Source organism: Cariama cristata, unplaced genomic scaffold (genome assembly GCF_000690535.1).
Source record: "Cariama cristata isolate BGI_N322 unplaced genomic scaffold, ASM69053v1 scaffold6676, whole genome shotgun sequence".
NCBI lineage: Eukaryota > Metazoa > Chordata > Aves > Cariamiformes > Cariamidae > Cariama > Cariama cristata.
Window position 1 is genome coordinate 3,163 of NW_009620295.1, and position 27,089 is coordinate 30,251.

The window sequence follows — 27,089 nt, forward strand, 5'->3', positions numbered from 1 at the left end:
TAATCTTCATAGACTTCCTTCATTGAAAACATAGAGAATAGTATCAATTTAAACAAATAATTTAAATTCAAAGGAGCCCTATGTGGTACCTGAGGACTTACAGTTCTCAGTCAGGAGAATCATGGGGGCAAACTTCTTGTTATCAACTCAGTGCTGTGATTCAGTTTGAGTCAAACTCGAGTGATGTTTCCAGGTGTGTGAAATACTGCCTTGAATTATCATTGTCCAGGAGTAATATGCATCATCTACAACACGACTGCTTTTGAGATATATATCCTTATGTTGGCACTTATGGCAGCAAGCATCTGGAGCATAGCTTTGGGATTCTGAGGAATTGGTGAAATTGTTTCTTTCTTGGCTTCTGGTCCTGTCTCAGTACATTCTGCTGCCTTCATATAAGAAAAGATTTCTTTTTTTTTTTTATTTTATTTTATTAACCAGGGTTAAATCCATTGGTTTTTGGTTTCGTTAGCAATCTGGTAAACAAATATTGTAATTGTGCTTTCCTTATAGGACCCTTATTTAGGGAAGAAAAAAAAAAAAACAACCAAAAATAGATCATGAGAATCTGCCCATGTTTCTAGCCACTTTTGCTTCTCTTCCTTAAATCCTTCGTATTTTTCCTCTAGACAAGATATAAGAGATTGAGATAAGATGACTGTTACCTGCGTTGTTAGATGTGAGAGACCTCATTAATGAGTAGACCGCCATCCAAGCATTCTGTACTTTGTGAAGCAACACAGAAATTCTATGGGTTTTTTTTTTTTTTAAGCCTTGCTCAAAAAAGACAACCGTCAAAGATGCACAGATCTCTGTTTTGCATGGGGATCATTACTTTAGAAGTTCGTAAGTTGCAAAATTTACTTAGGGTAATGTCATTAATACTGAATTTTGACTGCCACATGTGTACTGTCACCTGTTCCTCTTGGGCATCCTGCTGTGTTTTGCCTCTTGCCAGAGGCTTTGGAAAGCAGCCAGAGACTGTTGGGCTAGGTACTATCCATGTGAGTTTAAAAAAATAAAATAAAGCCAACTCTGTCTGGCTTAAAGAGCTCTGTCTGTTCTTTCAATAATAAAGTGGCAGGTGAGGGAAGAATGATCAGGATTAATTGGGTGTGATCAGCCCAACTGCCTGGCTGTGGCTGAATTATTTAAAGGCATCATGACACAGATGAGTTCTAAAGTGTGATTTAAGAGAAGACGATGTCACAGCCTCACAGACTTTAAGACTGAAAGGGATTTGAGTGTGTAACTTTAATGACCTAATTGCTGGAAGCCACATCACAGGTATCCTCTGTGAATTTATCAGGCTGCTTGAGGGAGCTCCCTCAACTTAGGGGACCGTATGGACAAAAGGGTAAAGGAAACATTGAAGTAATTGCTGATGGTTATAGAGTCGGGTGGAGCGCTCAAAACGGCGTGCAGAAGAGTGCTCAGCTGTGGGATGCTTTTTAAGATGAACACTTCTAACTTGCTTTTTGAGCCGCAGACAAAAAGATGTTGAACAGGGGATTCTTTCCTTCAAAGAACAATATAGCGGAAGTAAATTCATAAGCCAGATGGATGGTCTCTGCTGTCATGCTTACTTATTTCTTTAACAATTTTAAGTGATTCTGAGTCAGTGGCAAACACTGTTACATTAATTTATTTCCCTTCCCACATTGTATTCCCAAATGTATATACTTGACTTAAGCCTGAAGATGATCTCGTGGCACTGTTCTGATGCATTTTCCCACAATTTATGATTTTTTTTTTTAAGTTCTTGCTTTTATTTTTTTTTTTTGGGGGGGGGGGAGTGGTTGGCTCTTTGCCACTTTCTAATCCACGATGCAACTCTTCCTTTCATCTCGTGACAGCTTAATTTTCTGTTTTCCCAAAAGCTTTCATGGAAAGACAGGGTCAAAGGCTTTTGGAAAGTCAACATTTGTCCAATCAACAGTTCTCATTTATCCATCACATTATGGATATGCTTAAACCTTTACGGATGCTGTGGTGATGGACCACATGTGTGTGTGTTTACTAATACTTGTGTAGTTATTAAGTGACAATAAAATTCTTAAATATGGTTTAACAAAGCGTTTGATTACTCTGTAATTCGTGCTTCATATTCAGTACTTGTACAGCTGGCAATTGGACATCTGCCACTCCAAATGGTAACAGAGCAGTGGCATTTGTGCAGTTTAATTTTGCTTATGTGCAAATGAAGGCAGACAGGTTTATGAACTGCATGATACGAATTTGCTGAATATATATTTGTAGCTAGAAATAGGAAGATTAATGTAAAATAAATTATAGTAAAGGAACACTGCTGACTTTTAAATGCCTTTAAATGAGCCTTTAATCTCAGATAAAAATGGCTGGTGTCATAATCGAAAGACAAAAATGTCTTTAGACTGTGGTTTGTTGTGTCGTCTTGTGTGTGTAACTGCTATTTATGTAATGCATTTTCCATATTTGCTGGAGCCTTTCACAAATCAGTGGGGAAGATGTTATTTAAACAAAAAAAAGATTTAATAATTGCTGCAAAAATGTTCAAAGGAACTCTGGGAGTTGTCTCCAGTCCCAACAGCTCAGCAGTATATGGTCATTTTGTCTTACAACGCATGCAAGCGCTAACACACTTGACTGTTTCTCTGACTATCTCAAAAGCCTAAAGGGGATCTTAGAAAGGTTCATGGATCATGAAAGGTTAAGAAAATGCAAAGAGTTCTTTTAATTCAAAAATATGTATCAAAAAAAGAAATTTATAATGCTAGAAGGGAACCCACTTACAAGTGGTTATCAGGGAAAAGCTGATTGCTCTGAGTTTTCTAGGTGTGGGGCTCTTTACACCTGCCTCATTAATTACAGCCATTTTTCAATCCCTTAGCAGAGAAGCTGAGCTGCTGCATGAATTCAAGGTGCTTGGTGATTCTGTGGTTGTGGAAGTACTACAAGGAAGATGTCAGGAAGAAAGAAGTTTCTAGAGAATGTTACAACTGAAAAAAAAACACCAACCCAGAGCAGCACTGCTTTAGTGTCGATCTCCTACCATTAATTGATCTGAATATCCCCATATAGACAAGCTCTGGGTAGAGTCCCAGTGATTTTGCTGGGCACCATTTAGATTTAAGGTTTCAGGCGCAGACCCTTTTGTGCACTTAAAACTGCAGCTGTAAAATACTTGGGGTTTTTGTGCTAGCTGAAAACCTGAAGTGTCTGACCAGGATAATTTTTTCTATCTGTTTTAAAAAAATTAATTTCTTGAAGAAATACGCTGCGTATGTACTCTGATCAGTGACTGAAAAACTGACTTTTTCTAAGCGATCAGGGCAGTCAGCATCTGCAGGATCATTATCTCCTTTACAGGAAGGTCCATCAGCCTCTGGTACTTCCGTGTGTCTGGAGGCTGGGCTGCAGATGTAGCCCCTCTCCATCGCCCTTTGTGCCTCTGCCAGCCTTACAAGGTTCCTCTTCTTTGCCTTTCCAGCAGCTGGTGACTCAACCTGCCCTCCACGTTGCTGAGGTTTCCTGAGGGAAATTCCAAACTTTATTTCAAAATTGAGATTAATGTCCAGTAGCATATCTGTTTCCCAGCTGTGTCCTAGGGCTTTATTTTATTGCATTATTCCTTGGTTCCTTTGGACTTGTTTTATGAATCCAGTGTCCTTGGAGTGACCTTGGAATGATGTGTGCGAAGAGTGTGTCTCTTAAAGGATCTCCAGCTGGCTTTGTGAGCAAGAGGGTATTTTCTCTCGCAGCCTAGTCCAGGCAACGTTGCCCTGATTCTCCTCTCTAACCGGAGGAGCTGGAGAATGGGACAAGAGTGTGGACTGGTTCAGCTGCATGAGGTTCAGGACATTAGTTTGAGACTTGACTTTTAGTTTTCAGGAGAAGGCAAGGCTCGATCTTCTTTAGGCAGGAAAGCAGACAAGCAGAATTAGAAAAAGACGTGGCATTGGGGATGAGCTGAACATCTGCCTTTACGTAACTGCATGAGGTGAGTGAAGCCAGGACAGTGTACATAACTCATACCAGCCGTTGGGGATGAGCTGAACATCTGACTTTATGTAACTACGAGGTGAGTGAAACCAGGACAGTGTACATAACTCATACCAGCCGTGCCTCTCCCTCAGTTTCTTCCTTCACATCTGCTTTTCTGTGAGTCATGGGTGTATGGTACAGGATACCAGAGTATGTTTTAATGAATTCCAACTAGTAGGATTTCAAGGTATCGATTTTATGGTCATAAAACATGACCTTGGAAGCGGTCTGATTTGTTTAGCGCTTTAATGAGCTCAGTATTTGCAGCAGAAGCTCAAGGTGCCACTACCTTGTGGGCTGGATTTTTGGTAATTGCTAATTCCAGTTGGATAAGGAATTTCATTTGGACAACATCCAGCATCTAGGAATCAGATGCAGTATTAGATCAAAGAAGTCCTGTAGAGCTGTGTAACATAGTGGAGCATTAAAAATAGTTTGGACACTGACACTCTTGGGCCAGGATATTTCTGTATTAGATCTGGCATTTGTTCATCAACTTTTTTTTGTCTTCCCTGGTTAACACCATTTGTTTGTTCAGGCAGAGACCTGCTTCCCAACTGGAAAGCACGCTACTGTGACCCCTTCTAATGGGTGTTTTGACTTTACAATGAAGAAACCCAGGGATACCTGAAAAATTACTTGCATATCTTTGAGAAATAGGATCTGCAGATCTGGCTTTCTCTGAAATCAAATGAGTCGCCTACAACAGGGAGCTAAAATGACCCAAAGAACTGATTTTATTGCCACAGAGTGGAAATCACATTTCTAGGTGAAATGGGTGTATTTTCCCTCTACAAATACTTAACAAGGTTTGCTGTGTAAGAAAGGGTATGTTTGTATAATTCTTGTTATAGACTTGGTTGCTTGTGGAGAGAGTTTCCAGTGCTGTCCTCCTGCCAGAGACTGCCAGGTCTAGTGCTGGCCCCAGACTGTGGCCCTGCTCGGGGGGTTATTACACCCAGGAGGAGAGCTGCAGGGTGTATTTCTGCAGATATTCCCTGCATTCGTCCCACAGGATACAGAGGGTTTTTTCAGGTTTTAAATCTTGTAGACTTCAGAAAAAAAAAAAAAGAAAAAAAATACGTAAACTCAGAGTTGTTCCAGGTAATATTTTGCTCATGAATGAAAAATGATGCCTTTATCTCTTTATTTTTTCCCCTTTGGGTTTTTCTTATTTTTTCCAAGTCCTTTTCACAGTTGTGAAAATGACCCATATAAGCCGAGAGAACTAACCAGTGCGTGAGTAAACGGCCTGGAAAATTGGAGAAGCAAAACATTTTTCTTTATTTTTGCAGTTTAGGAAAAGAAATTTAAAAAGAAGGTTGGCAACGTACTTTTGTTCATGGCACCCTGTACCTGCAGATCTGGCTTCTGCAAATGGGTACAGTTTAGTGCCGTCTCCGTAAAGGTGCAACTAGCAACAGCAGTGTGGAAATTTGTGGCTTTCTTCACAAGTAGTGGAGTGAAAACCAGATGAGCGTTGCCGGTTTGTATCGCTTGTGCCTCTTTCGAGCTGTGAGCACAGTCTCTAATAAGAATCAGCTCAATTGAATTGTGTAGATGCCTTGGAAAGCAGCAGAGAAGTGCGCCGTGGCAGTGAAATCATACAGCAGATGTTGTTTTCGTTCATTTAAACAAACTGCTATGGCTTTGTGATCTGTGATATCACAGTTGCTTTTCACTCAGAGGTTTGGGTTTTGGTGGCTGTTAAATATTTCAACGACCAAGTTTTATCTTTCTGTGAGGCCCCTCAGAATATAATCTTTAGCATAACATCCAACATCAGCACAGTACTCAAATGCTAAAACTCTTGAGTCCATCCCAATTTAATTTTTCTTGTCTTTTTTTCCTCCCTCTATTCTAGGCTGCCAAGAAATATTTTAAAGCTATTTCCTTTTCTTAAATGCATTCCCTTCCAAGCGCTTCAGTTCTTTTTCCCACCTTTAAACTCTTCCATGCTGATTTCCACCTGGCTTTTGTATTAATTTTTTTTTCTGCTTTTGTTGTACTTTTTCTACATTTATCTCAAATCTGTCCTCTGAAAGTTTTTCCTCTGCCAGTCTTTGGGCCACCATTTGTGCTGGGAACTTGGTTGATTTTGTGTATGTTTTTTGACTGTTTCGTATCATTATTCGGTAAAACTGACTTCTACCCAAATTCTTGCCACCCACCTTACGAACTGTTATTGTGTGGATACTATATTAAGCTATATTTATAACAAAAAGAGTGTTTAAAGCTCGAACCTTCAATGTCTTGTATATCTCTTCCTGTATGTGGTTTAGATTGTGAGATACTTAAGATTTGGACTTTAATCTTACTGTCTTTGTGGAGAAGCAGCTTCATTTTCCCCCCAGATAAATAGCTTTTGCCAAGGTTTGTGGGTGGATAGGCAACTGCCAATTTTTTTCTTTTCATTTTTCAAACAAGAACGAGAAAGTTGTCTTGAAATGACCTTTGGACAGTAACTAGAGTTGAAATTGGAAGTTGTGGACCAGGAGTGACAACCTTCAAGTCTTGGGTTAGTAAATTAATTGGTGCTGTTGAAAGTTCTTGCTGGAGGTTGTCATATTAACTGGAAAAGGTTATGAAGACTTTAGAGAAAAGAAGTGCCTACATAAAGGAGATAAAGTTGGGTATTTAGGAGTGAAGAAAAAGAATCCCAAGTAATTTCTGAAATCAGATGCCTGTCTTTTATATCATGTTCCAGGTAGCCTTAGGATTTTTTCATTTAAGACAGTCTTGGAAAAAAAGATAGATAGTTACAGATGGGATTTTTCTATTAGTAGAATCATAGAATCATTATGGTTGGAAGAGAGGGAATGTCACCAATCAATGTTTGAATGGTTGCTGTATCTCTGAATCGGGCTGTAACTGCTGACTAGTTTCTTTATCCCCACATGTTCTTTTTTACGCTTGTCGCCTAGCATCTCACCTTTTATTTCCTACCATCCAAGTAAAGCAAAATGCAAAAGAATGGCATGAGTCATTAGTAGGAAGGACTTTAATTGTTCTGGACACCCAGGGGAAATCCACACTGATAGCAAGAAAGGGAAGAAAGCAAGAGGATTTGGATTTTGAAGAAGGCTACTCAAACTAAAGCTACAAATATTTGGAAAAGAGCAGTGACACACGTTATTCTCTACCATCCACCATCCAGTGAGCATATCGGGTTCCCCTAATGCTCAACTCTCGTATGTCACTGCACAGTGCCTGGAAGAGTCCTACCAGAGCCTCTGAGATGATACCCACAGCTTACTGTGCCTGAAGTTGATAGCTCTGTTGGTGGTGAGGACTGACACATGCTGGACTGGAGGCACTCGGGTAGCTCAAAACTGTCAGCAGCCAAAAGCTGTGCTTTCTGCTCTGGACAGACCTGTAAGCTTGGAGGGGTTGGTGCAGACACTGAACATGAAGCCAGGATGCTGACACTAGCGTAGAAGAAGAAAGATTGGAAGGAGTTAAGTATGATGAAAATTAAATGGATGATCACTGTAACATCATATTCGTCACTGCTTAGTTTTAGCGGTGGCTGAAGAGTAAGTCCCCATCTCAGTTGTTTTCTTCCAGTCTGATATCATCAACCTGTCTTAAAATAACATTTAAAATACATTTTATTTTGTTTTCCAATAAAGGCTACAATAGAACCAAATCTGCCCTTCAGCAACAAGCTTATTGGATGTAATATTCTAACTTTATATCATCTCGACCTAATCTCTTTAGACTTTGATTGCATTTTCCAGCTGTAAGCACTTGCTTTTAGTGAGCTTTCTAGATTGATATTTCAAATGATCTGCCTATGTCAACTGTTTTTACTTTAAATTTACTTGCAAAATCCTTCCAGGTGTACTTCAAAATAATTGATCTGCTTGCTATCATCTTAGCTGCATGTTTATCAGGAAAATGCTGGTTTCTTTTCCATGAGGCTTCCCATACTTTAGGAAAGCAACGTTAAAATATGACAGGATCACATACTGGCTAATTGTAATGTGAGTTTATTCCCTGTAGTCCAGTTGATCGTGGATATCTTTGGGAATAAAATGTCCTGTAAAGGAGCTGTGTACTGTCATACTTGTCCAGGCTGTTTCCTGCAATATCTCAAAAAATGGCCAAGGATATATTCTAGCACTTTTGTTACATCCTTAAATACTTCTCTTTTTCATGTAATGGTCCCTTCAGAACCCAAAAATCATTTATTAATGCTTCAGAATGCCCTGCACTTGTGACCAGCATAGGTGTGCTATACAAAGAGAGTAAGATAATTAGCAAAACTAGCTTCAAAAGTGAGGAACCTGGCTTTTTTATTTAGCTGTTGTAGCTATCTTTATTCTGGCCTGTCACCTCGATTATTTTCCTTGCAATTGCTTTCATAATTATCTGTTAAACTTCACAGGTGGTCCTCCACATTTTGTAATATGCCCTATTAACCCTCTTCTGAGGAACAGCATCTCATGCAGATCTCGAACTTCACTCATGAAAGGCTTCAAGACAGATCCCTCTGACAGGGGGGAAAAAAAAAAAAAGCCATCCTTCCTGAAAAAAAAAAATCAATCCAAGTTCTGGGTCTTTAGATGCTTTTTCTTCATTTGTGATAGCCTTTAAGAATTCCAGTAGGAGGAGGACAACTCCATTACACTAAACATAAAAATTGGTAACAAAAACATTGCTTCTGGAAAGTACCCAGTTCATACTCTCATGTACTTTCTACTTTGAAGCTCTATTTATGAGAGGTGTTGTGGTGAACTCATTCATTTTTATTGTGGCAGGTAAGGATGGTCTAGTGGCTAGAGGAACACTTTGGCGTTTGAAAGTCCTGGCTTCTGTTTTATGCAGGTTGGTTTGTGACTCAGGCAACCCCTTCTAGCCTGTCCTCTTCATGCAAGGGTATTGAGGACAAATACACAGGAGACTGGGATTGCTCAGACACTGCAGTAATGGAGAGTAAATAGGTAAGCAATATGTTTTAGATTTGAGGGGGAAGAGCAAAAACTTCTTAGCCCAGCAATAAATGTTTCACCATCTAAGTTTAGATCTGTATTATGAATGCAAATGTTGGATTTCAGGGATTGGTAGGGTATCAGTTTCTCATGAAGAAACCCATGGAGCTTTAAAATTTGGATTTGTGTAGTATTGGCTTTCACTCATTTATTTTTAGTGTAATATACATAAGAAGCAAGGTCAGCGTTAGTACAGTCTCCTGTTAAGTTCTACTTTTCTGGTGTCTTTACTACACAGTAGCAAAGCACTTTGCAGAGAGGTGAGGGTAAAGAAAAGGATAGCTTAATTGTAACCTAGGGCAATTCAGAAACCGTTTAATATGTAAGACGTGCATACCAAAGAGAGGCTTGTGCATTAGAAAATACACCCACACTTTACAGGTTTGAACTGAGCTTTCTTGTGTGTGCTTTGGTAGTCAGGAGTGTCAAGACCTTTTTCTTCTAATTACCTTTTGATTGTTTTGAAGAACACAAATGTAACATGAAATACTGTAATCAGAATAAAACCATCTAGAAAAATATTAGCTGAACTAGTATGATGAATGCCAAGGGAATGAATTCTGCAGCTGGAATATTAAGTGTGTAAGGCCATAAATCAGAACGTATCACTTGACACAGCATGTTGGAATGGCTCATAAATGAGCACTGGGAATAAAAATCAAATTGTGTTGTTAATAATTAATTTTTTTGTCTAAAATTACCTCATTACCCCTCCCCAATCCAGTAAATCACTGAAATGGTTTACCTCTTCAGAAGGATATCAGTGCGTTTACGTATCCTGGAGAAAGGGAGGCTCAGCAAGAGAGAAGCAGCCTGGAAGATCCAGCAGCACTGCCCTGCACGCTGACTTTAAACACAAAAACCTCCCAGTTGGCCACCAGCTCAGCAGCAGCAATGCTGCCTTTCGTTGTTTTGGCCTTGTCCCAGCACTTTGGCTTACTGGAAGCAGCGCTGTGTGGTGGCTGGGGCTGAGAAAGCAGTGTGCTCACACTAGTGGTATGCATCTGTGTTGGTGCTAGCATCGGGGAGGAGGCTGTGTTCCTGCCTCATTTTCTTCCTTTCTTTACCCATGGTGGATTGTCTTCTTTGTGTATCTTGCCTCATGTTGTCTGCTCTTGTTTGAAACTGTTCCTGGATTCATGGCTTCTTTTGGGAGATGTTGCTGCTGCCAAATAAACTTGATTTCTAGATGTTCTAACTACACTTCCCTTTTCCTTGTTTTGGGATGTTAGTGCTGATCAGAATGCTCTTCTTTAGTAATACGAATAATATTTTTTGTCAGTCCTTCCCTCAAAGAAATCTGTTGGTCTGTTGGATTCCACGTTGCTTTCTTGTAGTTGATGCCTGGCCAAGATGTAGGTAGCTGTTTTTCTGGTTTTTGTTTGTATGTTTTTTGGTTTTGGTGTTTTGGGGTTTTTTTTATGATCTTTGTTTTCCTTTGTAGTACTCCTGGTTGCTTTCTCAGGCCCCTCCCTCCCATGTGTCCCTTACAGTTTTTCTCATAATAGTATGCCAACATCTATACAGAGCTAGATTAATGAAGCATTCCTTTGCAATGTACTCACTTTATCACTTTTTTCTATGGTGTTTTATCTACTTTTTAATTTTATGATTGCTATGATCTGTATGAACTTGCTCTTTAGATTTCTGATTTTATTTTAAATACCTAGGGAGATCGAATGGTCCCTCTAATAACTCATTAGTTTGAAGTGTTATTTATCTATACCCATTTTTAGAGTTCTTCAGGAAGCTTTCATACATAGCTTATACAGTTCAGTAATTGCTTCACTATTTGTTTCCTTCAGTATTTTTCCCATTTTGTTATTAGAAGTGTGGTGGCTGAAGTTGCAACCTCAGTTAATGTCCAGGTAAACAACATCAAGGCTTGCATAGCGTTTGGAAAGGGGAATTACAGGAGGTAGGAAACAGATCTTATCGCTTCAAAATAAACACTCTAAACATCCCCCATCCCCGTGGTTTTTTTTTTTGTTCTTTTTTTTTTTAAGTCAGCGTTGGTCCTGTGCCTGGAGTAACAGTGTGTTGTGTTTCAGGGAGTAACAGGAAGTTTATATTGATCCTTCATGCACGTTAGCAAGCGGGGAGTTTAGTAATTACATATTGGAAAAATTCCCATCAGGATGACTCGGTTTTCTCCCCTTGAGGTCCTTCTGAAATATCAAATGGAGACAGGAGTTTTCATTTCCTGACACTCTGAAGTGCAGTTATTGTAGATTTTGAAGTGGAAGATATTAAAAATGGCTGGTGGAAGTGAAAATCTAATTGCTATACTGGCCATCTGGTGATAAGCCGTAAGTGAAAAGAGCACAAGATTGAGGTTAGTGGCCAAACCGCTGATTCTGCATAGTTGGGTCTTCTGAACAATCATGAAATGACTGTATTTTGAAATGTCAGTGATACAAACCTCCTCTGGGCTCTGACTTAGTTATTATTGACTGATAATGTATAGCATATACTGTATGGAAACTTGTTGGATTTTATTCAAATTAATTCCTCTGTTGGAACTTACAATGCTGTGATAGGTGAGCTATGAAGTACTTGTATCTTAGCAAGGACTCCCGTATTAGATTTGAATGAGTTTCTTGATCTCATAAGGAAATACTCTAGATTCCTCCTCAATCTTTAAGCTGTTAGGCTACCTGCTCCTCCAGTTCAGATCTAATTTCCAAACACCTTTTTATCTTTCACTGTTTCACCTTATCTGGTGCTGCTGGGCCACCAGACTACCCTTTTTACACCTGCCTTTTGCTGTTATTCTCTCTCTGTGTTCATCTTTGGTTTCATATCCCTAGAGAACCTTCCAAGAGGAAAATCTTTCTTTCAAAGAGAGAGTACCTAACGGTGGATGGTTATGCTCTCAAATGTGCCTGAATTGCATTGCTTTACAGTGTCTTCCAATTTGTTAAACTCTCTAATAATGAGCTGTAGTTTGCACCAGAGCTGCTTGAGACGATTCGAGAAACAAAAGCCATGAGATAGAATTCCTTATAGCTGAAAGCAGCTAGAAGGATGATTCGAGTTCTGCATGATGCCATCTGGCGGGTCTTGTTTTTTAAAATTATTTTTATTGTCTTCATGCAATGATGGAAAAAGAAAAAGCTACATGATTTGGGAAGTGCCCTAAAATTGACTGTGCAGAGCACCAGGATATCCAGATAATGAAATAGGTGGTTTTGGCCTCAGAATCTTGCTTGCTTGATTGTTCGTTTGTCTTTCTTAAAGGGGCGCTTTGACCTTATGGCGACTTAGGTATCTGTTTTGGAAAATAGCAGCCACTTTCCTTTCTCCTGTTTCACGGTGAGGTGCAGTTGTCCTTAAGGGGAGGCTGAAAGCCTGTAATGAATGTCGTGTTTGTTAGTCCTGATTTTAAATGAACTTTTTATGTATAGTCAACTTCTTCTAACTGCAAAAATTTTCTTCTTTGCTCTTTGAGGACAACATCTATTTCTATTGGTTTTGAGTCTTGTAGAAAGCATAGCAAAGTGAAGAGTCTTCATTTGTTTGACGGAGAGAAAGAGCATTTTAACATTTGAAAAGATCCTTGCAGTTGGTTAATTTTGCAGTCGTTCTGTGTGCATACATAGGAGAAAGGATATCTTGACACTGTGTAAATCGCATTGGTCCCTTTGTCAAAAGCTGAAGATGATAATCTCTGCTTCTTTTTTATAATAGCACTTTTCCTCCCTTACTGAAAACATCAGCTATATTCTAACTCCCAGTGTTGTGTTCCTGATGTTTTCACATCCTGTGTATTATTTCTTTATGACCGTGTTCTGTTACAACTTGACTTATTTACAACTTTACTTGTTTTATCCTTTTGACTCCTCATCCAAATTTATTATAGAAATGACTTTCTAATGTAGAATTAACTACATATTTGGGGAAATGGAAACTTTATGAAAGTAAGGTCCTTCAAATTTATGTACTCTTTACAGACTCAAGCTGTCTGTGTAGCAGTAAGCAGTATATTGTGCCTGTAAATACTATTTCCTCTTTATACTTTTTTGTGTTTGGGGTGGTCAGTCTTTGTACAGATCTTTGTGCATTTATGATAATATGCATATTTTTAGGACCTGAAGCTGACTTTGAATGTACATGCATTGTAAAAAAGACTTGTCAGGTTTTGCTGTTGTGTTTGTAGAACAGGGTGCGGATGTGGTTTAACACTTGTACAGCTGTCCTTGTAGACAGAGGCCTGTTGAAATGATGTTTTGCATAAATTTGATTTTGTTGTGGTACCGTATGGCATTCCCTCAATGAATAAAACAGTATTTTGAATCAATGATTTGCATTAAAACAATCTTGAAATGCAAGGTCAGTCACACAGTCTGCATTTACCATGATTAGACATTAATTTAGCGTTTTACCTAGTACCATGTATAATGTTTGTGGACATAGTCTGTTTTACTACTGTGACAAGCCACCACATCATGGGATCTGGCTTTTGAGCTTACTGAGCTTCACCCTGGAAGCAGGTAGGTTCCTCATGATGCCAGTTTCTGTTGGGAAGCAGTTGTAAATATCTCCTCTTCAGCGGGAAGCTTTCCTCTTAATTCTAGCCGGCATTTATTTAGAGTTAGTTTATATCTATTTATTCTCTTGTCAGTATTATCCTTTAGTTCAAATATCTCCCTTTTATCCTTGGCATTTACCTATGGTGTGTTTACTGAGCACAGTTTTATTCCATCCAGCCGTTGTTTTGTTAGGCTAGGTGAGCTAAGCAATTTTTGTCCCTTCTGATGTTGTAAGCTCGCATTCATCACTCCCATCGAGTGATGCTTCTCTGCACCTGATGTGCTTTCTCTTTTCTTTTATCAATAGCTAGAGAGCAGTGTATTCTGCTGTTGGGTTGCCTGAAGACGTTGCTATTTTCTCTGCCTCTACTGGAAATAAATTTAGGGAGTTTGGTGCCTACAGTGATGGCTTATGGTCAGTCACCATGCAATCTTAATTTACTTTTCTGCCTCTTCAAATAGATTAATCCAACATTTGGAATAAGGATTCCTGTTCACATTCAAAGGCATGTTCTTGGCCATCATATTTAAACCCGTTCCTGTCACTTCAGACCACAGGTTCATTCATTTCTTCCTTTGATAATCTAGTCCTCCTTTCTGTTGACAGACATGCTGAAGATAAAATGCTGAGAAGCAGTCTTTGGTCACTAAGCAAAAATTAGATCACTCCCTGGACCAGTATTCAAAGAATCCAGTACTGAAATATAAGAATGCTGTACAGAGTTAAGCTCAGGTCCGTCAATTGCAATCATCTAATTTCTAATATGCAATATTTCTTACAGGCTTTTTAAATTATTTTGTATACCTTCTGCCTGATGCCTTAGTTGCATATTCTCCAGTCTCTTGTTTTCCCAAGGATATCTGCTGCATTATGAGAAAATGGCCTCAAGTGGCACTAGGGGAGGCTTAGGTTGGATATTAGGAAGAATTTCTTCACCAAAAGGGTTGTCAAACATTGGACCAGGCTGCCCAGGGAAGTAGTGGAGTCCCCATCCCTGGAGGTGTTTAAAAGATGTGTAGACGTGGTGCTTAGGGACATGATTTAGTGGTGGGCTTGGCAGTGCCAGGGTAATGGTTGGACTTGATAGAATCATAGAATCATTTAGGTTAGAAAAGACCTTTAAGATCATTGAGTCCAACCATAAACCAATGTTTGTCTTGAAACAAAAAGGACTATGCCAGACATCTTACTACTGGGAAGGGGGGAAGGTCTCAAAGGTCTTTTCCAACCTAGATGATTCTATGATTTTTTTTTTCCTTTTTTTTTTTTTTTTTAAAAAAAAGAAAATCTGGTGAGAAAGAAAAAGATTAGATTTCTTGACAGTTTAGCTTTTTTCACATTTTCAACTTCCATATCTATTTCCTTCAAAACTTGTTTCACTTCCTAGTTTGTTAATTAACTTTAGAGTTTCGAGTCTGTAGTTGTGTCACCTTTTTCTTAGCATTGTTTGCTAATCTCTGTGCATATCCCACTGCTGTTTTTTGATGGAATTAGTAAAAATCCCTTTTAACGAATTTATAAGCTATTCTGTTTGAGGCTAATCATGTAAAGACTAGCTAGACTTTTATGAAATACGCACTTCTAGGGACCTTGGGTTTGAAAGAGACCTTGTAGTTTTTGTTCTTGAAAGAAATAATTTTACTAGCAGCGCACCCGGGGACTTCATTGTTCCCCCGCCCCCATTTCCCTTTTTAAAAAATGTGCACAACTTTCAATAGTATGTTTTGCAAATAGGCTTGCCTAATCCATGCTGTAAATGTTCTGAATAATACAGGCCAGAAAGTACAGAGAAGGAGTGGCAGGAATTTACAGCTAGATTAGGTCTTCGGTATTTCCTCTCTCAGCAAGATGGTCCTAGATTAAACGCTCATAAATTTTCAATAATTTAACATAATTATAGCTTTACAGGAAGTGTTGAAACCTTCGCTTTCCTACAGAACAATCTCTTTTCTGCATTCTTACATCCATCTGAAGTTTGTTATCCTACTGCAACTCTCTTTTGAAGTCACGTGCCTTCCTAGTTGTGGATAAACATCATGGCATTTTTGTTCGGCATCTTCATATTTGAATTTTTGCCACGTTTTTGACAATTTCATAATGACGTGGCCTTGAACAGTGATATTTATATAATATCTAATAACTTCTCTTGAAAATGGACATAATTGAGAACTGCTTTAGAAAGCAGAAGATTCACTATCCGGACTACATAGCCTTTACTCTACTTTTTGAGGCTGAGTGACGTCTTTGCATGACTTCTGGGAGGACGTGGTAACGGTCAGTGTACCACACAATACTGAGTGTTAGTGAATTTCTTCCAAACCTGGTCTCCACCGAAAGTGAATCACTGCCCATTGCAACAGTGTGGGAATGTGGTAAAAGGCTAATGATTCCCCAAAGAGTTTAAGCAATAAAAAGGCCTTTTATATTGGTGTAAATTTGTATGTCATTGCAGAGCTGTTGTGATTTCAGCTGGGCTTTTTTTACATGGAGGAACTTAATACAGAGCTGACTAGATGAGTAAGATCTCTGGCACATCTCTGTTTTGCTTGTTATAACTTGGTGAAATTCATGGTTGCGCAGGAGATGATGTTAAATCAATAAGGAAGTGATTTAAAGAAGGTCTGATAAAAATCAGATGTGATTTTTATCTGGTCGAGAAGACTATCTCAAACTGAGATTTGAATTTATTTTGTGAGAATTTAAAGAGCTAACTCGTTAAAGTTAACTAGGTACACTTCTGCTTCATGTGTTCTGAAATAACCTTTTTTTCATTTGGGTTTGAATTTTCAGTAAACCTATAAACTATAGACTTTTGTGCTGTAATACTTTGGGGTTGTATGATCATAGTTTGGTACTTTTCACTTGTCTTTGGGATGGATCTTGGGAAGTAGGACTCCTGAAAAACAGGTGCTTGAATTGAGGGAGTGATTCAGACATGGCCCGCTCACTGTCGTCTTTGTTTTAGAAAGTGAAACTCTTTTGAGATTTTCTGCTGAATAAAAAAAACAGAAATGTTTTTTTTTGGCCTCTCCATTGCCTCATACATTGTACTTCTCATTGAGGTTATGTGGAAATTAGAGTTTCAATTTTGTATATATTTGACTGATGGCGTGTGAAAGTGTGCAATTTAATTTATGTAAGCAATATTCTGCCTTTTTTAATAGATTTGCTCTTTTTCCCAAATTGCGTGTCATTTTATTCCCATTACATAATCTTTATTCTCAAAATCATGATTTGTGGTTAGGCTAAAAAGCTGAATCTGCATCCCTTCTGCTGAGAAACGTACCGTTTCCTTATGCTTCACTTAAACTTCTCAATATTTCATTGTTCTTTTTCATAGGCCAACAGTTTGGAAAAAAAAACATCTAAATCAGACTGGGAGAGTAGTCTGAAAGAAAAAAAAAAAAGAAAGGTTCCTTTGTCTTCCCCAGTGCTGGAAGGGCCGTCGTGCCCCCTGGTATGAGAGCGGAGCTCTTGGCTTGGTCTTGCTTTCTCTGCAACACGTGTCATTTGCATTGCATCCCAGCTTCAGCAAGAGGGATGGAGGGCAGTGCTGTCTTGCTGAAGTTCAGGCTCTTGATAAGCTTTGAGAGTTGCCATCATGCTGTTCAGTACTGAATTCTGACTTTTTGCTATTCCTTGTCGTGCTTTCTTACAGTCTTTAGTCTTACACTGTGATCTGTGATGTGGCAACCGATCTGGCTTGTTCTGTCTGTGCGCTGTGACTAGCACACTAATAGTAGAGATTGAACTGGTTTCATTTGGGAACGAGTCACTGGGTGACCTTAAAGTATCTGAAGGGAGTATGGAGGAGAGTTCCAAGAATGGATTTAAGAAAAGAAAAAAACCAAACAAGTAGCTCTTTTAAAATACCAAACTTGAGCTATTTGGGGTTTATATCTCCTTAAGGAATTGGGTTTTAATTCACGAGCTGTGCAATCAAGGTAACCATACTTTTCTGTGTCCTGCCAAGAAAATAAGCACCATCTAAGTCAAACTTTTTAGTTAAATTAGTATTTTATTACTATCCATAGATGTGAAAAAAGACAAAAGAGTTAGTGTTCTTAGTCTTCAAGTAGTTAACTGTGTTGTACCAAAGTTTAACTTTGTATTATGTATGAAAGCAGAAGACAAGTTCTGAAAAGCTGTAGCTTTCTGAATGAAAACTGTTGAACCTGTCTTTAATGAGTGAATGCAATTTTACTTCTCTAAAGTGCATAGTACCCGATTCTAAATCTCTGCTTTTGGTTTCTGCCCTACAGGGAACACAGTGAGTAACCTGATTTTCATTCTACCTCCAATCTATGGTGCGATTCAGACCTATAAAGATGGCCTTGAAAAACGGTATTTAGCTGCATATTTGTGTCTTACAGGTATGTGTAAAACTTAATTTGCTCTTTCATTATAAAGAGAGCTCAGATTTGCAATGAACAACATCCAAATATTAATAAACCAAGTAGTTGAATCCAAATACTATGCGTGTGAAATGTAAACTTTAACAAGTATAACAAATTGAGGTTTACAGAAAGTTGATATTTGTTGGAAGGACCTGAAGTTACAATTCACTAAATCACTTTAAAACCTCATAAAGCTATCCTTTTCTGGCTTTAAGTCCTACTCAGTGCATCTTAGCTTACTGTGTCCCTTTATCATGATTTACAGATGTCTTGTGTGTCCTACTTTTAAACAGTTTCTCACTATATTAATATATTTGTGACTTTTGTATGGAACAGTAATACAAGAAATGGCCAAGAGCTTGAAGTCCTGGTAAAGCATTCTTTCATGAGTTTGAATTTGATTTCAGTTCCTCTTTGGCACATACCACCCCACAACCTAACTGCCATCATATCTGGGAAGCTTTGCAAGGATGGAAGAACAATGTGACATTCGTGCATAGGTGAACTTAAGGGCAGTCTACTTTTTCTAAAATAGCAAAATCCGGAAAAGAACCAACTTCCTTTTAAAGAGTTAATTATGCAACTAGAAGTCATGTTCCTTATGAGAAAAGAAGATGTTTGAAGATGGTTAAGATTTGGCAGATGGACCTCAAAGTAAATTTCACAGAATTTCTGTGTTTCGCAGGATTTCTGTGTTTGCTATAGCTCCTATCTCTGTGGAAGCTATCTTTCCCAGTCTTCTCAGTGGTAAGAGATTGGTTTATTCTAAATCTTACTTCTAAGATTGGCATACTTGTGTATTTAGGCAAGTGTTGACGAAAACCACATATCCATGTGCTAAAGGTATTCTTGGTGCCGATTAAGCTGTGACATAAAACTTCATGGTTTTTCAGTTACATTGGCTTTGCTGATCCATGTGATAGATAAGCAGCAACAATGTACAACTTTGGATGTTGTCTGAACACCTTCCAAATAGGCATTCGTAGGCTTTTAATGGGTTTGAGTAGCTATTAATTTTTTTCTCAGTATAAACTAGTTTGGCAGAAGGAATTCTTGAAGATCAGGGATTCCTTTTAAAAAGACAGGGGAAGAAACAGTGTGTAAACATTTGCAGAAGTTGACTCATTGCATGTTCTTGAATCAAAGTATCGTCTACTGCCATTCTTCCTAAACTTAAAAAAAAAAAAAAAAAAGGAAAAAAAAAGGATAATTAGAATTCAGAAACCTCCATTTCTTCAAAAAATAAAAAAAAAAAAAAAAAAGGGGGGGGGAGTTAAAACTCTGTGTTTGAGACTTAGTCTTCACCGTAACTTGTGGCTACCTCTGTCAGTGACACTTCATGATGGACAAAGTGTGCCGTTATCTGACCAGAATGTCAGGCTGTCACACCAAGACTGCCCCAAATCTCTCATACTGTTTAATGTTTAAAATGTTTAATAAAAAAAAAAATAATCTGTCATCACAATAAGTATCATGGACTTCAGTTTTACACTGTTCCTGGTCTTCATGACAGGGAGCTCAGCCTGTGTATTTGACAGTGGTGCTGGAGGGCAGTCCTGAGTTCCAGCTGGGCTCCACTCATCTCTGACTGGGATGCCTTTGGCTCCTGTCTGAAGTGATAAATGCTTGCATGGCTTGATTTTTATCTCATATGTTGGAACCTAACATAAAAGGTCACTCCCAAACACGTTTCTCTTCTGTTTTGTCTCTGCTTCAGTATTCGTAATGCTGGACTGTTTTACAGCACTTGAAAGATGCAAAGGAATATAGAAGGCTTTATAGCTTTTCAGTGAAAAACAGGAACAGGATGGTTTGGAGTCACAAACCTCTTAACATTTGTTCTACTATGGAGTAAAAACAGCAAATGAGAAGATAAACAGAATTTTAAATATAGTTAAATGTGCCAGGAACACTGGCATTTTTTCTGTGCATGTGACTGAATGAGAAGCGTACTGAAGTGGAGACAGAGTAAGCGTACAGAAATTTCTTTTTGTAAGAAAGTACCAGAGAGAATTCTTTCCCTTACAGTAATTTTATTTATTAACAGATTTCACTCTGCTTGCTTAATTTGTAACAAACAAGTATAGGCTTAATCTGTACAGGGATGATGAATTTAACACAGACTTCTAATTTCACTTCAGGCACCATGCTTCATTAAAGACCATATAGCAGAGCTTCTCAACTAGCTAGTAGTGTCTAAGGGTTGTTTGGTTAAAGTAGAGATTCTTTAACAATTCTGCTATGAAGGTGAGGGTGAAAGGGAGGTCACTTTAGTTAGGTCTTAACAACTTTGAACCATTACTGAGATTTTACAAGATGTTAAAAGGCAGCTGTCAAAGCAGACATTAAAATTAAATCCGTTAACATTTGCAAACGTAAGAAGTGTTGTATCTAGACATTATTTTGATCTAAATCAGCTGTTTCTTTTGGATGCTTCCAGACTTTTAGCTGATTGTCAGTTCCTTTGTGTTTTACCACGCTGTGTTCAGTACTTCACTTTATACCGCATAGTTTCTTTCGTTGACATTTATTTCCTCTTTGAACAAAATGCATTTTCAGTTAGGGAAGCACTGCTTGTTTCACATACATGCTAAGATCCAAAGTTGGCAGGACAAGAAGGGGGATTTCTAAATAACTGCTCAAATAAATTTCTTGTTCATACTGATGCTGAGGCTGAGTTGCACTTTTCAGCAAGTTCTTTGAGATACAGCATACTGTTCTCAACCCTTATTTCTGCTGCCTTTCAGCTCAAAGGACGTGTTGTCAATGAACTCAATAGGAACTGGATACGATTTTTAAGCTTTAGAGAACTATTTAATCAACCTATAAATTATGAAGAATAATCTTAAGCAATTACTTTAGCATGTTGCACCTAATGAAGTAGGTGGAACAAATCATCAGGCTGTCACTACCTTGAAGAATAAGCAGTTGTTTTTGGACGATTCCTTATGACACTGTGGTATTTTATCAAGTTCTACCATATCTCATTTCCTCATACATCCTGGGAAACCATGGTTCCCAAATGGTTCATATTCTAGAAGGGTCTCGATTTTAAAAAAAAAAAAAAAAAAAAGTAACTGTTTTGGACCTAAGAAGATAAGAAAAAACAGTCAATGGAGTTATAGACTTTATTAGATGCTTTACTTGAAATTTGGAAGGTTTGTTCTGTTTTGTATTTCTTTGGCCTGTTCACTAGGACTCAGTCATTCAAGCTATGCCAAAGTAGAGGAAAAAAAAAGGATGCGAAAAGTTTCTACGTTAGGCATAGCCATAGAACTCATAAACAACTTACTAAACTTTGTTTCCAGTGAAACTCTGTATTTGTGAAAATAGTTGTTAGTCAAAGTTAATTCCCTTATTCTTACCTAACAGCCGTAGGGAAGGTGCTTAGGCCATGTCGACGTTAGTAAATCAAATGTGTCCGGGAACATTCCTGAGTGCTGAAGCCAAGTAGTGTGGAACAGCCCGTGTCTGTTCATCTTAGCCTCCAAAATAAGGTGACTGCATACAAATTCCCTGCTGGGCATGGGCCCTGGACTCTTCTGACTGCTGGGCTGTGCCTGGGAGCTACTCGGGGAAAGTGCTAGTTGGAACAGGTCAGATTCACGCTGCAGACTGTTCTAACAATTCATTAGCACAGACAGTTGCATTATAGTGTCTGGGAACGGTCCCAGCCATGCTTGAGTTTACTTGTAGAGCTGTACCCTTGGAGTAACCAAGGTCTCTCCTGTCTCTTACGCTGTGGAGGGAAACCATTACAAAACAAAATGATTCAATAAAAATTGTTCATTTAATTCTAGTTTTTCATCTTGTTTCATTCTTTAACTGTTTATGTTGCAGTATGTTGTTGTTTATCTTCAGTTCTATCATTGTAAGAAACTATAGGTGGAATTCAGCTCCAGATTTAAATACCTAAATGTGTGTGTCTACCTGTGCAGAGGAGTCTGTCTCCCATTGCAGTCAGCAAAGCCTAGAGAATCGTTTGGCTCATCCTAAAATATCCCCTTCTATTTGGCCAGCTGAATTACTCTTTATAATGTCATTCTCTTTAGTGGAAGCGTTGACACCTAGTTCATGTGTAGATACCTAAATAGAGATGTTTGCATCTGGAGCATCCATCCTTCCGAATGTTTTCATACAGTGCCTGTACAGTTTAAATTCAAACTGCATCAATGAAATCCTAATAAACTGCTCTTTCTATAAAGGCTTTAGGCTTATAAGAATATTGAATGCTGATGTATAGTCTTATATTGAAATGAATTATCACTGATTATGTGATACTTCTGATTATTCCTAAAACTACTGAAAAAACTCATAGGGAATATTTGTGTTCCTCTCGTGCTCAAATCCTGAGAGTTAATAGGGTTCATATATGGAGCTGGATCTCCTATGTAATGTCAGATTACTTCTAGCATGGATATTGTCTTGAAGTCTTTGGTGGTGTTGAAGCACAGTGAAATAATTGTGTAAGAAGTAAAGTTTGCAGATGCGTACATCATCACTAACGCAACTATTTTATCAACTGGTAGTAAACAGGCATTGTGTTTGCTGCAGGACAAAACCGACCATGTTAGTCTGCATATAGCAGCTAACCTGACTTTGTATTTCCAATCTTTTTAAGTGCTATTCTGTTCTCGTAATATTGTGACTTTGTGTGTATTCTGTGCTGAATACATAATTTCTGTATATCCCCTGTAACTCGAGAGGTTCGCAGGTGTAAAAATCCTGAGTGACTTGTAGTATCTATGAAAAGTGAATTACAGTTGTTAGAGAGGAAATGGTATTGCTTCAGATGGTGTTAAAACTTCCCAACCCATATGCAGCTTTTAGTGAGTTAAGCTCCTTTGCAGAAGGAAACACCTAAAATGAAAACTGGAACCCCTGCTTACCAGATAAGGAGCGAATCTATTGCTCGGTTTGGCAATGGCTGTGTGGAAAAGTTGCTTCTATTGAAAACTGGTGCAATTGCAGCAATCATGTTCACTCATATTTTGAAAAGTACAAAGCTGGTAGAACATCTCATTGCAGTGATGGTTTTTGTGAAGTAAATATTCCTTAGAAACGTTTTGATCCTGAAGTTATGTGATGAGAATATCTCTAAAGATTGCTGCATTCTTGTAGAACTGCAGGTAGAAGCTGCATGTGAAGACATTTGAGCTTAAGTATTAAACCAGTATTTACTGGAGACAAATAGGTGTCAAGCCCCTTGTAAGTTTACAAGTTAAAGTGTGACAAAAAGGTAGCGTGCTCTGGGCATAGCAGAGGAAATAAAGATTTCCTTGCGATCCTTGGCATCTGATAGATGTTTCCTCTTTTTACTTTGCAGTATTTTCAGCACCAAACACTAACCCTGCATTAAGCCATGAGGCGGCAACTCTGACTAGCGTAGCTCTTGCCCCGGTGGGTGCAGTATTAGATATTAGCTCCCTTCTGCTGAACTTACGTAGTTATAGTGATGTTAGTGAAGCAGAGTATGATGTATGCTTCAGCTGCTACAGGTCAGTTCATCATCTCTTAATGTAGTTTCTTCCTTCCTCCTTTTTTGAACAGATTCCTGAAACTTTTTGCACAATTCTGTGTTAAGATACAATGTATGCCAAAGGTAGCAAATGAGAAACTTGGTTCTTAGCTCATTCGATGTCTAGATGTAAAACATTTTTATGTCTCTGCAATGTAAAACATGCCTTTTTAAGTTATGCCTCTGCAATAAGCAGGTATAAATGGGATACATAAAGAATCATGTTTCATTCTTTAGTCTTCGTTTAAACCATCTCTTCAAAAAGATGCTATTGTGCATAGTTACCACAATAGTGTTTGAGGAAATGTTGTCTGTGCCATCTTGAGAGGGAGAGTGTCATCTGATGAATAATCTAGTCGTATAATTTCTCGTCATGTAAAAATCCTGGGTTATCTGCTGAATGCACTTAAATACCAAGCAGACTTGATGGTGTTCATGAGCTCTGTCAAGATTGCAGCAAGCAGTATTACAGCCATTTCCAGTAGAGTTTTTTATTTTAGGAAGGACCATATGATAAGTCCCTGTAAACATTTCTTGTTTCAGTTAACTATTTTATTGCTACACAATATAGCTAAAGCATTGTTCTCCAATGTGTAGTAAAATTTCATAATCAAGGAAACTCCAAGTGTGATCATTACACAGAGGCAAGTGGGCTTTTAATTATTTTTAGAAATTAATTGTACTTGTGGGATTAATGACCTGAAACACTAATATCAGCAGCATTCTTGATTTTTGCAAAGACTGGAAAGGAAATTTAATCTAGAAATAACTGCTTCTAATCATATAGGAGGAAGGGGAGGAGTTCAGTAACTGATTGTTGAGATTTATCAACCCAAATAACATTAACACCCCACCCCCCAAAAAAAACCCCACTAAACAACAACAACGATTTTGTTAGTTTAAAATCCGTTTAAATTTCTTACACAATTATTTTGCCCATATTTGAAAATTACACTTGTTACAAATCATAAGAGTTTGTATCATGAAGATACTGAAATCACTGTGACAACCAGGATAATGGATGGCACTGTTTTAATGATATTCTTAATGTTTTTCTTCTTCAGAATGAACAGTAGTTGTAATATATTCTGTATACATAGAAAAATGGCTATGAGAATTTCCTATTAAAATCTCAATGAAGGTGAAAAACGGTTGTTGCTTGTTGTTTGGAAAGATTTTTCAGAAGCAAACCAGTTTAATCGGAACTTACAGAAGTGCATATGTTTGTTTATGTTCTGGTAGACAGCCATGCTTAATTTTCCCAGAGAATTAATGACATTACAGTATTGGGCAATACATTTTTAAATGTAGCTGTATTACAGTTTTATAGTTCAATAAAGTTACATGCTTAGGTATTTCATTTTGTTGAGTATGTGTAATAATCACAATTCTAGTCTAATACCATCTAAAGAAACATCTCCAGACATGTCTTATCAACTGTCTTAGGAGTCCTTTACAAAATGCACAGTTTGTTGGAGATCTGTTCATGCATCAGTGAAATCTAACTGTTGTGTGTAGAAAAGGTTATGCTCTTGCAGCCAAGCACAGCAGCACTCCCCAGTGACCAAGGCCTGACTGCAAATTACTTAGCTTTCTCTGAAACTAGAGTCTGAGGTAAAACATAATTCCTTGAAGGAAGACAAGACATCGCATTAACGTACTTGTTCTTGCAAAATAAAAATGAGCTGGTGCTTAATGAGAGTGTTTAACTGATAACATTTCAAAGTAATGAATGATACATTAAATACTCTACCAGCCTAGCTCTGAACGGTGAAATCTAACTTCCAAGAAACATTGCCCTTGTCTAACTGAAAAAGCTGCAAAGTATGTGTCTCATGAATTAATTTCAGAAGTAAAATTCAGAGTTTTAAAAATAAAGTATTTCAAATAAATAAAAATCATTATGTAGGATGAGCTTCCAAGAAGAAGGCTTGGAAATGGTGATCTTGTTTCACAAAATAAATCCATCCTATGTGAGTTTTGTTCGTTTACCCTGAATTTCAAGTTTTGAGTTCTAGTAGCAATTCATTTCTGCTTCTAGAGCTGACAAAAAGCTCCTTGTAAAATTTACCTCTTAAAACTGGACAATAAGCAGAAATATCACAGACTTCCAGGAGTACTAGCAGTTGAATGATGCTTTGTTTGCTTTGTAGAAGGATTGAGACAGATAAATCTTAATGTACTTAAAATAAAAAAAGAAAAGAGAAATAGAATGATAATGTTCCATTCATTCTGGGTTCCCTCCCCTCCTATCTTCATTGAGATTACCACAATTCATAGGAGACAGTATTGAGAGGAGGGAAAGAAGACACACACCCCACAAAAAACATAAATTCAAGAACATCACTGGTGACTAATCTGTAAAGTAGAGGACTGTGGAAAATTTGGGGGTTTATCCCTGAAGTGAGATGCAGATGTTTTGTTTTTTTTTTTCCCCAGTTAAGTTCGTGCCTTTAAGTCAATGTACCTGGAAGTTTTCTGTGTAGACTTTTATATTAACCATAGTTTTGATTTGTTTTCAGCTGTAGGATTGGGATCTTGGTGCTTCCACATGACCCTGAAGTACGAAATGCAGGTAAGTATTGATAAGTAGCTGTGAATCATTTTATGTATCTCACTATATAGTCATATTACCATTTCTAGACTCAATGAAACTCATATAAGATGAGTTAATCTATCTTAAGTATCATTGTACATGACTCCTGCTCTCAACAAAAGACTAGCGCAGGTCTTGTTTTTGTCAGATATTTTCCCCTGTTAGATATACAGGAATATATACTTGCATCTAAAATAAGAGCTATAATCAGTTGTTTATGTTGGTAGAAGACACTTTATCCTTTGGGAAATCATACTATCTGTTTACTTGAGTTGTTATTTTAACATTCCTACAACTTTGGCTTAATAGCAAGCAGTATAGACTAGAGTTACTGTTATTTGTTGTATCCTTTTTTTCATCTTAATGTTTTCTATTATGTTTTCTATTTATCTTGATGTATCTGTAGCATTAATACTGAAGTCGGTATCTTCTGAGTAGCAATAGTTGAGTCTTTCTCTTTCTCTTCTTCTCAATTAGAAGACATTCTGTAATAAATCGCTGGGCATAAGGATTTCGTCCTGGTATTTCCCATTTTCTAAAGGGACACAAGGACTCTTGTTCTGTTGTCCTGTTTTAGATCTAAGAAGATTAAGGAAATTAATCTTTGAATCAAAGTCAGGGTGAAGTGGGATTCAGTTCAAAATTAAAAAAACGTACATTTAAAAGTGTGTGCTGGAAGTCTGTGCTCCCACTGTAGTCCATGGAACTACAGTGAAGTCAGCGGAGTTTAGAGAGCCAGTCAGCTGGGCTGAATCGTTCTCCAGACTGCATTGACAATCTTAACTTGAATACTCACTTGTCTGAATAGAATCATAGAATCATTGTGGTTGGAAGAGACCTCAAAGATCATCAAGTCCAACCGTCTACCCAACGCCACCATGCCCAGTAAAGCCACTAAACCATGTCTCGAAGCGCCACATCTAAACGTTTTTTGAACGCTTCCAGGGATGGTGAGTCCACCACCTCCCTGGGGAGCCTGTTCCAGTGCCTAACGACTCTCCTAAGGCAGATCTTCTTCAGAACATACA

The 27,089-nt window shown here is 38.0% G+C and overlaps 1 protein-coding gene across 1 annotated transcript in view; it reads left to right on the plus strand.

Moving 5' to 3' along the window:
• Positions 1 to 13,410: 13,410 nt before the first annotated feature.
• The window catches only part of ACER3 (alkaline ceramidase 3), a 37,066-nt gene continuing 23,387 nt past the window's right edge, over positions 13,411 to 27,089 (plus strand). Inside the window, exons 1-3 of the mRNA XM_009701569.1 lie at positions 13,411 to 13,510; positions 17,813 to 17,923; positions 25,988 to 26,040. Coding sequence (XP_009699871.1) covers positions 13,411 to 13,510; positions 17,813 to 17,923; positions 25,988 to 26,040 — 264 coding nt within the window. The remainder of the gene's footprint in view (positions 13,511 to 17,812; positions 17,924 to 25,987; positions 26,041 to 27,089) is intronic.